The sequence below is a fragment of the Myotis myotis genome, unplaced genomic scaffold (assembly GCF_014108235.1).
Source record: "Myotis myotis isolate mMyoMyo1 unplaced genomic scaffold, mMyoMyo1.p scaffold_m19_p_5, whole genome shotgun sequence".
Classification (NCBI taxonomy): Eukaryota; Metazoa; Chordata; class Mammalia; order Chiroptera; family Vespertilionidae; genus Myotis; species Myotis myotis.
Genome location: NW_023416357.1, coordinates 92,140,778 through 92,157,790, shown reverse-complemented (window position 1 = coordinate 92,157,790; position 17,013 = coordinate 92,140,778). Strand labels below are relative to the sequence as shown.

General features: G+C 39.5%; 1 protein-coding gene across 1 annotated transcript in view; it reads left to right on the top strand.

Moving 5' to 3' along the window:
- The first annotated feature begins 1,853 nt into the window (after positions 1–1,853).
- The window catches only part of ERCC4 (ERCC excision repair 4, endonuclease catalytic subunit), a 29,092-nt gene continuing 13,932 nt past the window's right edge, over positions 1,854–17,013 (top strand). Inside the window, exons 1-8 of the mRNA XM_036309649.1 lie at positions 1,854–2,153; positions 3,571–3,751; positions 6,988–7,183; positions 8,329–8,536; positions 10,993–11,173; positions 12,149–12,277; positions 13,922–14,032; positions 16,002–16,599. Coding sequence (XP_036165542.1) covers positions 1,947–2,153; positions 3,571–3,751; positions 6,988–7,183; positions 8,329–8,536; positions 10,993–11,173; positions 12,149–12,277; positions 13,922–14,032; positions 16,002–16,599 — 1,811 coding nt within the window. The 5' untranslated portion in view covers positions 1,854–1,946. The remainder of the gene's footprint in view (positions 2,154–3,570; positions 3,752–6,987; positions 7,184–8,328; positions 8,537–10,992; positions 11,174–12,148; positions 12,278–13,921; positions 14,033–16,001; positions 16,600–17,013) is intronic.

Here is a 17,013-nt window from a genome sequence, read left to right as displayed (position 1 = left end):
TAAACAGGGGCCTCTTATGAAAGCCACAACTCAGGGAGAAGCCTGCACTAAGGGGCCTGCCTCCCACACTGCCTACACTGTGTTCCTAACTTCTGAGTCAATCCTTATAAAGGAGTTCCTGGAGTCATATTTTGACCAATAGGACTTAGACACCCCCCCCCCCCACCCCCATGGTCATTTAGTGTTCCTCAGCTATATCATTAGCACCTTCACAGACCAATCAGAGAGGCTCCATTCTGACCAATCAGAACAGTGCTTCTGGGACCAATCAAACTGTGACGATTTGTAGCCCTCATTTGCATGAGGATGGACAAATCAGAGACCAGGAACTGAGCCATTACTCTTTAAAATTTAACTGCTGTAGGGCTCAGCCAGCACACTTTCCCTTCCACCAGTGGTGATTGAGTTTCCTTGGCTGGAGCTGAACCACCAAAGACATCTCAGCAATCCAGAGTTGATGGAATAAAGTTTCCTTCCTCACCACACCCCAACTTGGAGATTCCTGTTGACATTGAATTGGTGCCAAAGACCACTGGTTGGAAAAACAAACTAAATGTTCACTAATAAGGAATTAGGGAGATAAGTATCATACAGCCTCATTACAGAAATTTCACCATGTGAAAGGATTTTGTGAAAGGATATTAAACACCATGTTCAGAGGTTTGTCAAATTGTTAGTGACAAACTTGGGGTTAAATCGGGGTTACGTCTTATCTCATATCAAAAAAGAAAACTTTGTGTGGTGAAAGAGTGTGTACATATTTGTATATAGGGTGTCCCAAAAATATATGAATACACTTTGAATAATTATAAAGGCAGTGTTTATTTAAAAACATTTCATTTTCAACACTGAGCTATCAGCTGTTAAAGTGTGTATACATTTTTGGGGAAACACTGTATATATTAAAAGTATATATTTTATGTTACAGAGGTTATTTCTGGATTGTGGAATAACAAATGATTTTTATTTGGGCTTACTTTACAGAACAATTCCTTTCATTAGATTAACAGGCATTTCTAGATATAGAACAAAAACTACCAAAGGCATCCCTCTAACGCAGTGGTTCTCAACCTTGGCTGCACAGTAGAATCACCTGGGAATCTTTTAAAAATCCTGATGTCTGGGCCTCATCCTCCGGAAATTCTGTGTGTTTTTTTTGTTATGGGGTGGGGCCACAACGTTAGTAACAAAGAAACAGAATTTCCAGAGGATGAGGCCCAGAAATCAGGATCTTAAAAAGGTTCCCAGGTGATTCTAATGTGCAGCCAAGGTTGAGAACCACTGCTCTAATGGCAGGCGGTACAGGGCTGCTGCGGAACACGTGGTTGAGACTTTATTTTAGATCGCTTATTGTATTCGAGACCTTCCAAGAGAAGCAAGAGCCCTGAAATTAGTAAGCTATTCTACTTACTCGAAACATTCTTGAAGAACAAGAACACTTGGAAGATTGACACTTAACTTTCTCAATTGTAAAGGTCCGGGATCTAAACTCCTTCCATTTCATTCTCCTCTCCTACTTTTTGGTAGCTTGTTTTCTAGCTCCAGGTCTAGGACGCCGGACTTTCAAATCCGAGGTACCAAACAGGTAGAACGACTGAAGGCTCCGGGGTGGAGCCTGAGGCTTGCAGGGGCCACCTGTCTGGAGTGCTAGCACCGCCCTGTGACTCTACGAATCTTCGCTCCACTCGACTCCTCTTCGGCTGTGTTCGACCAGCACTCGTGTTCTCGGCTCGGCTCGGCTCTCTTCGGCTACTTTCGGGAGCTTCCCGTCGCAGCCTCGGTTCCCCTTCGGCCAGCGCTCGTCTTCTCGGGCTCGGCTCTTTTCGGCTCCCTTCGGGAGACGCTCGTCTTGGCTTCAGCTCCTCTTCGGCGGAGCTCGGCTGACGCTCGTCCTCTCGGGCTCGGCTCTCTTCGTCTGCGTTCGGCGACGGCCCGGAAGGGCGCCCATGGAGCGGGGACTGTCGGCTCGACCGACGGCTATGGCGCCGCTGCTGGAATATGAGCGGCAGCTGGTGCTGGAGCTACTGGACGCGGACGGGCTGGTAGTGTGCGCCCGCGGGCTCGGCGCGGACAGGCTCCTCTACCACTTCCTCCGGCTGCACTGCCACCCGGCGTGCCTGGTGCTGGTGCTCAACACGCAGCCGGCCGAGGAGGTGCGGCCGCCGGCGCCGGGCAGAGGGGACCCCGAGAGCGAGGGGGGCCTCCCGAGCGGATGCAGGCCCCGGCGCGGATGCGAGGCCTCTGAGGGCGGTGCAGGCCCCCCGACGCGGGCATGGGGGAGGCGTTGAATGAGGGGCCCTGAGGCAGATGCAGGTCTCTGACTCGGATGCGGGGGCCCCGCGGGGGATGCAGGTCCCCGACCAAGGACAGTGAGAGGGATGGAGGGGCTCTGGGAGGGGTAGGGGAGGTCTGTAGGAGGGTAGGGATAATGATGGAATCCCATAGTTGGCTATGCAAAGGGCTTGCTGGGGTACAAGGAGTAGGATTGGGGAAAGGGGCGGGAATGGGGATGGAGGGATCTCTGAGGATAGTGGGGGGACGTGCAGATGCTGAGGCTGGGAGAGCCTTGTAGGGAAGAGGAGGGACTAAGAGGTTCCCCAGAGCTGGGGGAGGAGGGCATGGGGTCAGAGGGGAGGGAGCTGGAAGCCGAGAATATTGGGGCAGGGGAACTGGGGCTGAGGAGGGGGTCCACCTGGGCCGGGGGTGTTGAGCGGTGACAGCCTGGTCTGACAAGGCTGATGAGCAGGTGGCAGGAGGAACGTGTCGACTGAGAAGAGTGACCACAGTCTCCATCCACCTAGGGATCCCCTGTGCTGGACAGAGGCCTTAACACCACACAGCAACCCCCCAACTTCAAACACCCCCCCCCCCCCAAGTCCCCAGTAAAGGCAGCATTGAACTGAAGGTGTGAGGGCCCGGGGTCCCATGGACATGATGAAATTCCCTCTAGGGCAGATCTTGACAGAACTAATAATCTAAACATTGCCTGGGAAAAGGATCTTCTCACTCATGCAAACCTGGCTTTGGTGGGAAGTATTTTTTTCTAGGTAGTAGAAGTCTTTTAACTCAGAGTTTGAAAGCCTTTCTTTTTATTGTTATTAAAATGCTAATAACAAGTGCAATGATTCCTTAGTCCGAGCAGTGGTCGGCAAACTCTTTAGTCAACAGAGCCAAATATCAACAGTACAACGATTGAAATTTCTTTTCAGAGCCAAATTTTTTAAACTTAAACTATATAGGTAGGTACATTGTTATTAACTTAATTAGGGTACTCCTAAGGCTTAGGAAGAGCCACACTCAAGGGGCCAAAGAGCCGCATGTGGCTCGAGAGCCGCAGTTTGCCGACCACGGCCAGTGTAAGCCTCAAAACAAAACAAAAACCAGAACAGCCTAGTTAAGTGCAGACTGGCTGGTTGATCAACGTAAAGTAGTAACTTGGTTTGTATATGCATTATTACGTTCGTTATCGCCGAGGAAAGCAGCGTATCGTTTTAAATACAAATCCCTGCCACCGCATCAAAGCTGCCCCTTGTATTAAGCAGCCCACTAATTCAGTTTCATTTGGTTTAGGAGTATTTCATCAATCAGCTGAAGATAGAAGGAGTGGAACACCTCCCTCGCCGCGTAACAAATGAAATCGCAAGCAATGGCCGCTATGAGGTTTACACACAAGGAGGTGTGATATTTGCAACAAGTCGAATTCTCGTGGTTGATTTTTTGACTGATAGAATACCTTCAGATTTAATTACTGGTAAGAATTTGAAATTTTATCCTATGTAAATTTGCCTTTTTGGTGTGTGTGTCTGTCGCCTCTGCTAAACTACTCTAAGCTAGAACCTTCCTGTGAGTAGCATTGTATGTATTTTCTCAACATTGTCCTTTTAGCCATTAGCACAATATCTGACACATGATAGATGCTCAATAAATATATGTGGCCTGAATAAGTAAACAAATAAATCTAAGGTTGACTTTTCCTTGTTTTCTAAGCTGGTATTCAGTAAGTAGCGTGGTAATTGGATGGCATTTGCTTTTAGAACCTAATCAGACTTGAAATGTTTGTAAATATTCTTTGTATAATTCCTAAAATATTTGGTTTTCCTCTTTAAAGAGTATTTTCCCCATGATGTGAGTTAGACCAAATAGTTGCTTATTTGAGAAGAATGGTTTCTTAGCTAGAATTAATATAGAAAAGGAATTATTACTATTATTACTTGTTTTTTTTAGAAACCCTTTCTGATTTCCCCAAAACTAATTTAGAGGCTCTGCCTCTGTGACCTCAGGTTATCCTGTGCTTCTCATAGCACTCAGAGCACCGTATAATATTTGCTTATTTATTTGTCTGTCTGGCTCATGAGAGAACAAGCTTTGTAGGCACGAGGAACAACTTGTTCATCCCAGGCTACAAGTAACTGGGACACAGTAGATACTAAACACACATTTGTTGGGTGAATGATGCATGGGTGTACTGTGCTCTGTGGTGAACTTTTGGAGGGCAGAGAGACTTAGGAAATTCATAACTGTACTTTCCACTTTGTCTATCATATTGCTCTGAACCTAGGAGCCCCTCAAAACATAATTATGAATAAACATATGAATGAATTCTTTTTATGGTTCATGGTGAGCTGATTGTTATAAGCTGTGGCACAGACCGTGCAGTCAGAATCACCTGACTTTGGTAATGCCACTGCTTACAAGCAAGTTACTTAAGTTTTCATTAATTTTTTTCATGAGTCCCAGTTTTCTCATTTCTTAATTGCTTAGTATTAGTGCCTGGTATGTAACAAACACTTAATAAATAATATCAAAAAAAAGTATATTGGCATTTTATAACCAGAAATCTTGATAGATCATAAAGTCTTTTACTGTTTGCTCCTTTCCTATAAGTTGTTTTATTTATTTTTTAAGTTGGTAAAATGGAAAAGAAAATCTTGAAACTACCACTAGATGTCAGTATTGCTCTTTCAATAATAGTCCAACCTACTTGAGCAATCTGAGTCCAATAAATGTCCAAAGTAGAGCGTGTAGGTAGTTTCTAATTAAAAGTTAATTTCTGTATGACCCAGTTAACTCATCTGTAAATTGGAGACAGTAATACTACCTTCCTTCTAGGATTATTGTCAAGATGAAATGAGATAACTTACGTAAAGTTCTTAGCATTGTGCATGGCCCATAGTAAGCATTCTGTGATTACTATGTGTTGTGAATGTTCCTGTCCTCAAGCAGTTCAGTGGAGGAGACCAATGTAAAAAAAATATTTACAGTACAGTATGAGATGAGATCGAGATGTTATGGGAGCATAAAAGAATTCAATAGGCTTTTGTGGGATTAAAATTGCCCCCAGAAATATGACCTGCTTGTGTTGTTTTTATTTCTTTTTTTAAAAAGTGGGGTTCTCAGGTGGTGACACTTGGTAGGAAAAACTGGGTTTTGGAATCTTTGGTCTCCCATTACTTGCTGGATGACCTTAATTAAGTTGCTTCCCTTTCCTGGTCTCAATAATGCCTACCTCACAGAAGTATTGTGAGGCTTAAATTAAATAAAACTCTATAAAAGTGCCTAATCCCAGGGCCTCGGATTTTAGTTCTTTCCTCCTTCCTCCATTGGGTTCCAAAAAAATGACAGCCTATTAGAGCACAGAATTTTCTTAAATTGAGGTTTACCTTTTCTTTAGAAGTTATTTTTAATTTTATATAATATTTCAATCCAGGCCAGCAAATGTGGCCCAGTAGAGTACTTGGAACAACCCACCTACTAGGTACAGAATCTTTTCTAAGTAGTAAATTATGTACGTGTACTGGGGTGATTGAAAATCCTTTGTTTACAAATTCTTAAATAATACTATTAATTTTTACCATATTTGGAAAACAATTTGCTTAGGCAAATAAATGTTAGCTCCATCCACCTTGATCCAAAAGTGAAACACTAAAATAGTAGAATCTGAATTGAATGTATTGAACTACTAGAAGGGGTCATATATTGCAATTGGTGTCATTTTCTAGGAACTAGGAGTGATGACAACTCGGGCAAAAATGTGCAAGTGCATTTATAGCAAATATATATAACAATATATATAACAGGCTTGGTTTACGTCTGTAAGACTGAGAATCATCATAGAATAATTGAGTTTTTGATCCAGAAATGATGTCTATGCATTCTTATACCATCTCATGTCTGTCCCTAATTTATCACTAATCAAACCACAACAAAATTATTTACACACACACACACACACACACACACACACACACACACAAGATCATCTGGTCCAGTGCTTGTTTTATAAATAAGGAAACATGTATAATTGTCCGTGTTTTTGTGATTCAGAGGAGTTGTCACTACACCCACACTAAAAAAATATATGTATTAAACATACTCATTAAAAGTTTTTATTTTAACTGGACTAATTTACCTCTCAACTGAATACTCTGATTCTGAAAATTGAATTATTTTAAATAGGTGATTCAGATGTTGCCGAAACTTCTAAAATGCAGCGATCTTTTGTAGTCCACATCTCATTCACAATAAAAGGAGAATTAGTAACCCACATAGCTTTCAGAAATGCTTCCACTGTGCCAGACATGCCCTACCCCAGGGCCTTTGCTCGTATGATTTCCTCTGCCTGGAACTCTCCTGGCCCACAGAGTCTGCAAGGCTCATCTCCTCATCTGCCTTTACTCATATGACCTCAGCGAGGCCACCCATCTAAAATTTCAAACCACACCCTTCACACATACTCCCCCTCTTCTAATATATTTTTTTCTCTTCAGCTCTTGCCACCTTATAACCGACTGAATATTTTACTTATTTACATTGTTAATATAAGTGACATAAGGATTACGTGTTTTCTTTGAGGCTATCTTCCCAGCCAAAGCAGTGCTTGCCCATACTCAAGTAGGCACTCAAGAAAAATGTGATGAATAAGTGAATGAAACTGAGCCTGAAAACTACGTCGATTCTGTAATTGAAATTTTAATTCCCCCCTTTCAGGCATCTTGGTGTATAGAGCTCACAGAATAATCGAGTCTTGTCAAGAAGCATTCATCCTGCGCCTCTTTCGCCAGAAAAACAAACGTGGCTTTATTAAAGCTTTCACAGACAACGCTGTTGCCTTTGATACTGGTTTTTGTCATGTGGAAAGAGTGATGAGGAATCTTTTCGTAAGGAAGCTGTATCTTTGGCCAAGGTAAATAGCCTGATGTGATCAACTTCTGAGGGAATCTGCTGTCATTTGACTTTGCACTTTAATGTAATGTAAAATGTACTGTCATTGGATTTGATATGTGCTCGTCAGGTTCGTAACAAGTGCATCCAAATATAAATAATGTATGGTCACCACATTTGTGATTCTTTTAAAAGGAGAAAGAGATTTGATAGTTATTTTTCTGGTAGCCCCATCAAAACCATCCAAATGCAGCCATGTTATTCTTTCTCATCCACTTAATAAAACTCCCAGAGGGCAATCTAGAGACTCATCTACACAGCAGCAGTAGGTGAACTGCAGATTCAGTGGCCAAGACTCCCACTTCCACTTTGAAAATAACCCATCAGGGAAATAATGCCCAGAGATTTTGAAGAATTTCAGTAAATTTCTAGGAAAAACAGAAGGCTTCAATTTTCAAACATTTTGCAACCTATGCTAATAGGTATTTTGGTTACACTTTATGGTATTTAAGAGTAGTTGTTATCTTTTTTGTTTCTTGATTATACCTTATTTTGGGTATCAACAAACCTTTCCCGGAAGGGGCCAGTTTGTAAAGATTTACGTTTTGTGGGCCATGAGGTCTGTTAGTTCTTCAGCTCTGCTGTCCTACCGTGAAAGTAGCCACAGGCAGTACATGAACCGTGGGCATGGCTATGTCTCAGTAAGACTAGTCATAAAAATAGGCCTAGCCCTGGCCGCTGTGGCTCAGTTGCTTGAGCATCATCCAGTGCACCAAAAGGTCGCCAGTTCGATTCCTGGTCAGGGCACATGCCCAGGTTTTGGGTTTGGTTCCCAGTCGCAGTGCATACAGGAGGCAACCAACCAGTGTTCCTCTCTCATATCAGTGTTGCTCTCTCCCTCTCCCTTCCTCTCTCTAAAAATCAATGAAAACATATTTTTTAAAAATAGGCCCAGGATTTAGCCCAGACCATAGTTTACTGACCTCTGCTTTATCTGAATAATTTCCATTCGTGGAGGTTAAAAGTTTTCCTGAAAACATTGTCATTTTGCTTTCTATGTTGTTTGCCTCTTAATTGCATTAAAAAAAATTAGAAAATTAAACCGAGACCAGAAATACGTAGCTGTTGAAACTCTAGAAAATATTTGAAAAATATCTGTCTCTTTAGGTTCCATGTCGCAGTAAATTCGTTTTTGGAGCAGCACAAACCTGAAGTCGTAGAAATTCATGTTTCTATGACGCCTGCCATGCTTGCCATTCAGACTGCTATCCTGGACATTTTAAATGCATGCCTAAAGGAACTAAAATGCCATAACCCGTCGCTGGAAGTCGAAGATTTGTCTTTAGAAAATGCCATTGGAAAGCCCTTTGACAAGGTACTCTATTTCTTTCCTTTTTAAGCACAGTTTATTATGTTATAATTTTAAAGAATGCCAGTTATTTTAATATTTGCAGTGTTCTTCATAGGATTTGCTGTTGTTTTAATTAGATTGGAGGTGATTTAAAGTACAGATAGCTTCTTTGGTTTACCGGAAAGTAAGCGTTTGTAGTAAAATATGTGGATTGGCATGTAAGCACAATTCTGATCTTGCAGTGATTATCCCATTGTAAATATGATTAAGAGGACCATAAGTGACCTTTTTGCTCTTAAATGACAGCATTAGGATATCTACAGGTAGAAGGGTTTTACATAAGACTGCTTCAGAATGTATAATCTCTTGTTTAGAGTAAGAATAATTTGGATGAGTTTTCATTAGTGAGGAATGTGAAATTTGTTGCCTTAAAGTTACATTCTGAATTGAGAAAATGGTAAGACTTTAGTTCAAGGATTTTTTTTTTTCTAATTTTTTCATCATAGGCTAATATTAATACAGATAGGTAAATGTCTGAGACTGAATTGTAGATCTGTAAAATGCTCACTTTTTAAGGATTCCAGGCACCTTTTTTTTTTTCATATTTTGGTAGACTAAGTTCCTTTCTTTAAAATTCTAAATCAGTTTCTTTGTCACTGGAAGTAATACAGAATAGTTATAAAAAAGGAAAAATTTAAATCCTCATTTCTTTGATTTCCCCCCCCCCAAATAAGCATATCTTTTACTGTGAAGTAATGATACATAAAATGAATTTTCTCTGTTATTAAAGTAAAGCTTATTATAATTTAGTGTGTGGTGAAGCCACACACACACACACACACACACACACACACACACACACACAAACCCTTCACATTCTTTTAATAGAATGTCTATATCCTTAGAAAAACAAAACATAGTCTAATATGTTTTGCATTAAATTTCTGTTTAACATCCCCTGGCTAGTAATAGTCAAAGTATTGTTTTAGGTATTCTTTTAGTAACCAAACTAAATATAGCTATAACATGCAACTTGTTAGAAAATTTAACTTTTATAGATGATCTTACAAAAGAGACAGGCATTACATGTCCCAGTTTGTCTAGAACAGTTCCAGTATCTGCCGGTTATTATGGAATAATTATTAATAGTATCATTTCATTTTTACAAGAATCCTAGTTTGGACAATAAATTTTTTTTTAAAATATATTTTATTGATTTTTCACAGAGAGGAAGGGAGAAAGACAGAGAGTCAGAAACAGCGATGAGAGAGAAACATCGATCAGCTGCCTCCTGCACATCTCCCACTGGGGATGTGCCCGCAACCCAGGTACATGCCCTTGGCCGGAATCGAACCCGGGACCCTCCAGTCCACAGGCCGAAGCTCTATCCACTGAGCCAAACCAGTTCCGGCAATAAATTTGTTAGATAAGATGCCATGTAGTGATACTGCTTCCATGTGATGCTACCAGTATTATCCTTTTTAGTTACAGAGTCAGTTTATAGAGGAAATGTTCATGTGTATAGTTGTGGATATGTAGATATCTGCACTGTATTTACAGTACATAAAGTTGTTGTGTGTTTTAGGCAACTTTTTATTATCTTAAAAAGCAATCAAGCCCGGCTGGTGTGGCTCAGTGGTTGAGCATTGACCTATGAACCAGAAGGCCACGGTTCGATTCCTGGTTAGGGCATACACCCAGATTGTGGGCTCGATCCCCAGTGTGGGGTGAGCAGGAGGCAGCCGATCAATGATTCTCTCTCATCATTGATGTTTCTATCTCTCTCTCCCTCTCCCTTCTTCTTGAAATCAATAAAAATATATTTTAAAAAATTCAAATTTAGTCAGTTTGTTAATTTAACAATTTAGTCAATTTAACAGTTTAGTCAGTTAGTAATTTAACAATATTTTCCCATCCATGAATCACACTAAAAAAATTAAAAAAGCTAAGACCTTTTGCACTAACAAATTAAGGTACAATTATTTAATTTAATGCCATGTAGTTTCCCTGGTTTATGCCCTCTGCTCCATTGTCCAACTGGACCCCACAACTTATCAATCCAGGATAAGGTCACAGCTGAACTTGGCAGAAATTGAATGTCTGAGCTACATGCTTTGACTCTTCCTAAAAAGAAATGATTGATTATCTGATGTTTATCAGGCCTTTTCTCTTCTGACTAAAACTGTACATATGGACAATTATGAATTGACTCTATCTGATTATAAAGATTCTACTGATGAGGCGCTCTGCATTGTATTTGAAAAATTAAACATTATTTTTAGAATCTTATGAACTGAAATTTCTATCTACTTCCTTGGAAGATAATATTTTGGATATTTTTATTGTGATAAAATATACATAACAAATCATTTTAACCATTTTTAGGTATATAGGGGATGATAATTTTGAAAGTATAATCTGTATTAATAATAGCTATATGGAACATATTCTAGCAATACTAAATCTTATTCTTGTTTTAGACAATCCGCCATTATCTGGATCCTTTGTGGCACCAGCTTGGAGCCAAGACTAAATCCTTGGTTCAGGATTTGAAGATACTACGAACTTTACTGCAATATCTCTCTCAGTATGATTGCATCACATTTCTTAATCTTCTGGAATCCCTGAGGGCAACAGAGAAGGCTTTCGGTCAAAATTCAGGTGGGAGATAAAAATACTAATATTCTCCTCGGAGCTGATTTGAATATAGTTCTGGGTTTCGTTGAGGAATCAGGTGTGGGGAGTGCTATATTCACCTACATGATATACTTAGGCTTCAAATTACATTTTACATTCCTAGCGCAAGGATATAGGTTTTATTGATAGCTAATGTTCCCGCCTACTTAACTTCTGTTCTCTATAGTAATAAATATTCATATCCATTCTGGGCAATTTTATTTCTAGAAAAAAAATCTGTATAATACAAGCAGTTCCCAACCTAGAAATAGCTTGCATTCTGGAAGGTTAGTTGTTAAGAATTTAAAATTCATTTTCCCTGCAGAAACAGTAAGGCAGCATGGGGTTTCATCAGCTAGAGTGCTGAAGACCAAAGATGAGATATTTGTAAGGAAACATAGCATCACATATGCCTGGGCACTATTTTGCTTTGCTATCAGTGGCATCCTTTCCTCACTCTTGTGGCCTAGGCTGGTGCTTTTCAAAGTATGGCCCATGGGCCCCTGAGGCCAAGACTTAATAGGATTCATAATTTTTACTGCTTCATCAGGGACCTTCTTGAGTGATAAACGGCAAATGCATTGAAATGAAGAATACACTGATGGTTAGTACACTTTGGTTCCACTGCCTTGATGGTGCTTAGGCACCAGCAGTGTTACGTACTAACGCTTTTGCACCATCATAGGAAATGTCAATGCAGTGGGAAAAAGTCAAATAATGAGTTAGTATTATTATGAGAGAAGTTGTGTTATTATGAAGATAGACCCCGTGAAAATATGTTGGGGTCCCCCAAGAGCCTATAGGCCACACTTTGAAAACCACTGGTCTGACCAAACCGTGATAGAGGCCACAGGTTCAGAGAAGAACAAGATGGCAGCCAGGTGTATATATAGATCATGGGACCATGAGAGATTCTTTAAAATTTGAAGGTGTTTGTTTTTTTTTAACTCTTTATATTAGGTTGGCTGTTTCTTGACTCCAGCACCTCGATGTTTGTAAATGCTCGAGCAAGGGTTTATCGTGTTCCAGATGCCAAAATGAGTAAAAAAGGCAAAATGTCCGAAAAAATGGAGATTAAAGAAGAGCAAGGTATCTTGTAGGCTTAAGTCTTTAAATGTGTCTTTTATTTCAGTATTTGGTGTGGAATTGCTTATCAAGTTACACTGAAATTTTAAATCATTTTTGGCCATGTGAAAATGTGTACCTGTCTGTTAAGTGTAGGTTATATGTAACATATGTAACGTACATTAAAAGTATTCACCACGGCAAAAAACAAACAAAAGAAAAACGTATTCACCATGGCAAATCCTTAGAATCCATAATCAAGGAGTTCCAAGTAACAAATGCCAAGTATCAATCGAGTGTATTCTTACTGCTGCAAAAGTAGTATAGATTTTTATTTTAACTTCAGAGTAATTACTAGTTGGGGCACTTAAAGTCTTAGTGGAACATTTTAACATCCCTTTAGTGTTTAGAGAACATAAATGTACTAGAATGAGGCAAATATATATTTTATTCCAATATAATTAATATCATTAAGTTTTTAAAATTAAATTTATTGGGGTAATATTGGTTAATAATATATAAGTTTCAGGTGTATAATTCCATAATACATAATCTGTATACTGCATTGTGTAGTCTCCTTTCTTTTTTTTTTTCTTTTTTTTAAAAATATATTTTATTAATTTTTTACAGAGAGGAAGGGAGAGGGATAGAGAGTTAGAAACATCGATGAGAGAGAAGCATCAATCAGCTGCCTCCTGCACACCCCTTACTGGGGATGTGCTTGCAACCAAGGTACCTGCCCTTGACCGGAATCGAACCTGGGACTCTTCAGTCCGCAGGCCGACGCTCTATCCACTGAGCCAAGCCGGTTAGGGCAGTGTGTAGTCTCCTTTCATCACCATATATTTGACCTCTTGCCCCTCTGATAACCACCATACTGTTGTCGGTGTCTGTAAGTTTGTTTATTTTGTTTGTTCCTTTGTTGTTTTCTGTTTTATATCCCACGTGTGAGTGAAATTATATGATTCTTGTCCTTTTCCATCTGACTTATTTTACTGAGCATGATACTCTCAACCTACACCAAACTAAAAAGTTTCTGCACGGAAGAAACCAACAGAACAAAAAGGCAACCAACTGAATGGGAAAAGATATTTGCAAACAATATCTTTGGTAAGGGGCTAATATCCAAAATATGTAAGGAACTTATACAGCTCAACAACAAAAATCATTGGTTTCTTAAGGCATGGGATAAGGGTACTGCTTACTTTCTGGTTCAAAGATCTCTTTTAAAACTTAAACATATTAGTGTTGTGAAATAAAAATTTGACTGTGTCTAATTCTATTTTATGTTCAGGATTGTGAAAATCATGGGGATTTTAGAAACAGTGAATACTGTTCCTTTCTACTGATTTTTTTTTTTGTATAGCAGGTCATATATAGCATCACAATTGACAGATAACACAGACTTATCTCTTATTAGTGACTTTGAATATCACTTTCTATCAAGGAATTATGAAATTTGTATTAATGTTGGTTTGAAGTGCCTTTGATTTAAACCACAAGGAGACTTCTTTCACGGAAACAGATTCTCCCTGGCATTATGGAGGAAGCCCAAAGGAATGGGCTTATGGAATGATACTTGTGTTATCTATTGATTTGAAAATCTTCAGAATACTTCGTGGGTAAAAATTATCACATAGAATGAGATTATCTTTTATTTCTATACAGAAACAAAAAAGGAACTGGTCCTGGAAAGCAACCCAAAGTGGGAAGCACTGACTGAAGTACTGAAAGAAATTGAAGCAGAAAATTCGGAGAGTGAAGCCCTTGGTGGTCCAGGTAGGAAAAGGAAGATGCTGACATCTGCTTTCAAAATCAAGACAATGAGTCTTTTTTATTAGCTCTTTAAAAATAGCTTACTACTTTGTTTATAAAATGTAGGAGAATAACTGCCAAATGAACACAGAAATCTAGCAGCAGTCCCTTATCTGTATGACTTTCTCCAGGTTAAGTCACTATGTATTCATGAAAGCAGGTTCTTTTACTGGTTGGGTTCCCAGGAATTCTAGTAAAAGACACAGCTAATCTCCACATATATATTTACAAGGCTTGAAATCTGGAATCCCCAAGGAGCAAGCTAAAGGGTCTTATGTTTTATTTCCTCAGCAAGTATCTTCTCAGGGAAGCCTAAACTATTATATAGAGTGACATTGACTTAGCCTTACAAAAATTCCAACTTTTAGGGCTGCTTTCTTCAAACATGAGTATACTAGATTAACATAGACTAAGCCTGACCTAAATTAAAAAAATAAAACCAAACAGAAAATAAAAGAAAACTAGATTTTTAAACTAACTGAGTCTTTGAAATCCTGCAAAGCAATAAAGGCAAGCATACAATCCTTTTATTAGTAAATGTGTTGGTGATATTATCCCAGACCAAAGTCACACATGCTCAACTAGAAAAATAAAAAATATACAGAAAAAAGAGAAGGCAAAAAATTGTGTCTGGCAGCCATGTTATTAACATTGGCCTTTATTAACAAAATTAACTTTGGCACAATTCCTTCTAGCCTTCTTTTCCTGTATCTTCTATTTCACATTGATAAAGTCATATGTAGATGAAATTTCTGGGTATAGAATTGATGAGTCAAATGATACTAACATTTTTAAAGTTCTTGAAACATATTACCACATTGATTTACAAAAAGTTTTTATCAACTTTCATTTCTTCTAGCAGTATAAGAGTTTATTTCTTTTTCACTTAGGTAACAATGACTAGAGAGTCTATCTATTTGTGTGTATATGTGCACGTCCTATATAATATAAAGCTAATATGCAAATCGACCGAACAGCAGAACGACCGGTCACTATGACGTGCACTGACCACCAGGGGGAGCGTCGCTCAATGCAGGAGTTGTCCCCTGGAGGTCAGTGTGCTCCCACAGGGGAAGCGTCGCTCAGCCAGAAGCCAGGCTCGCCAACGGGCTTAAGGCTGGTGAATGCAGAGGCAGTGGCAGGAACCTCTCCCACCTCCATGGCATCACTAAGGACCCCTTGGGGGTCCCGGACTGGCACAGGCTGGGTTGAGGGAGGCTCCCCCCCACCCCACCCCCCAGTGCATGAATGTCCTGTACCAGGCCTCTAGTGTAGGTGTAATTTATCAATTTGATTGGAGAAAAATGTTATCTTGTTTTAAGTTTTGATGTTTGATAGGTTCAGTATTTTCTCAAATGCACTTCCTCTTTTGTCTTAGTTTTCTTTGCCAACTTAGGCTATGTCCTTAGTTTATATCATCTTTTACACAGTAAAGATATAACATTTATCATTGTTGCATAATGTTCTTTTTTTGTCTTTTGTTTTTTAATGCACAGTGTTTTATTCTTATAGAGTCGGTCTTAACTTATAGATATCGATCTTCCTGAGATTTTTTTTTTTTTCTGTTGCTTTTAAGCCTAGAAAATCATCTGTAGCCAGACAGATGAAAAAGAGTCACCTTTTTTAAAATAATTTAATATTTAACATTTGACTCTGTAATCCACTTGGAATTTATTTTGGTGTATAAGATTCTCTGGGAATTATTAATTAATAAGAGATTTTTAAAAGCCTCCATTATACATTAATCTTTCATAAGATTAAATATTTCTGGCTTTAACTTAAAGTTTTACATGATCCTGCATCTAAGACCCTTTTTAAACAAATTATAAATGTTCTGTCTTTAGCACCAAGAGATAAGATGTGTCTTCCTTGTGAGGAAAGGGGTGGGGGGGCCCATAGGGAATAGTGACATAATATTGTTTTCTAATTTTAGGTCAGGTACTTATTTGTGCAAGTGATGACCGAACGTGTTCCCAGCTAAGAGAGTATATCACCGTGGGAGCAGAGGCCTTCTTGCTGAGACTCTACAGGAAAGCCTTTGAGAAGGAGAGCAGAGCTGAGGAAGTGTGGGTGGCTTTCAGAAAGGAGGATGGTGCAAAGAGAACTGTGAAATCTAACAAAAGACCCAAAGACCCCCAAAACAAAGAAAGAGCTCCTGCCAAAGAACGGGCTCTCAAAAAGAAGAAACAAAAGTTAACGTTAACTCAGATGATGGAGAAACCTGACGAACTTGAAGAGGAAGGGGATAGCAAAGAAGGATACCCTAGAGACTTATGCAGCAGCCCAGAGAGCTGCTTAGAAGAAATCAAGCATGAGGAGTTTGATTTAAACTTGTCATCGGATGCCGCTTATGGAATTCTGAAAGACCCCCTCATCATCATCCACCCACTTCTGGGTTGTAGCGACCCCTATGCTCTGACGAGGGTACTCCACGAAGTGGAGCCAAGATACGTGGTTCTGTATGACGCAGAGCTAACATTCGTGCGTCAGCTCGAAATTTACAGGGCAAGTAGGCCCGGGAAACCGCTCAGGCAAGTTATAAAGAATGTGGAGTGTGAACTGCATCTGTAAGGCTTCACATTCACAGTTCTTTAGGATTTAGCACCGAAACTATCCCTGTTGCATGTGGGTTTTCTTATCTTTCACGTTCTGTTGTTATGTGTTGGTTACATTTATGAAACCTTATTTTGCTCTCTGATGAATCTGGGAGCGTGCATAGGAAGGGTATCCAATGTAGCATAACAGTGAGTCCTGAGGACTGTTCGTGATCTCATTACTTGCTGCTCTGTTGTTATGTTCCATATTCTTTATGCACTGGTTTGTACCTTATGGGGTGCTCTATCTGAACAAGTCTAGGAAATTTATATCCTGACTTCTCCCCAAAATTAATGTCATTATGACTCAGCTAAATAATTTCAATCTTCCAAAATGTCTTTCTTATAAAT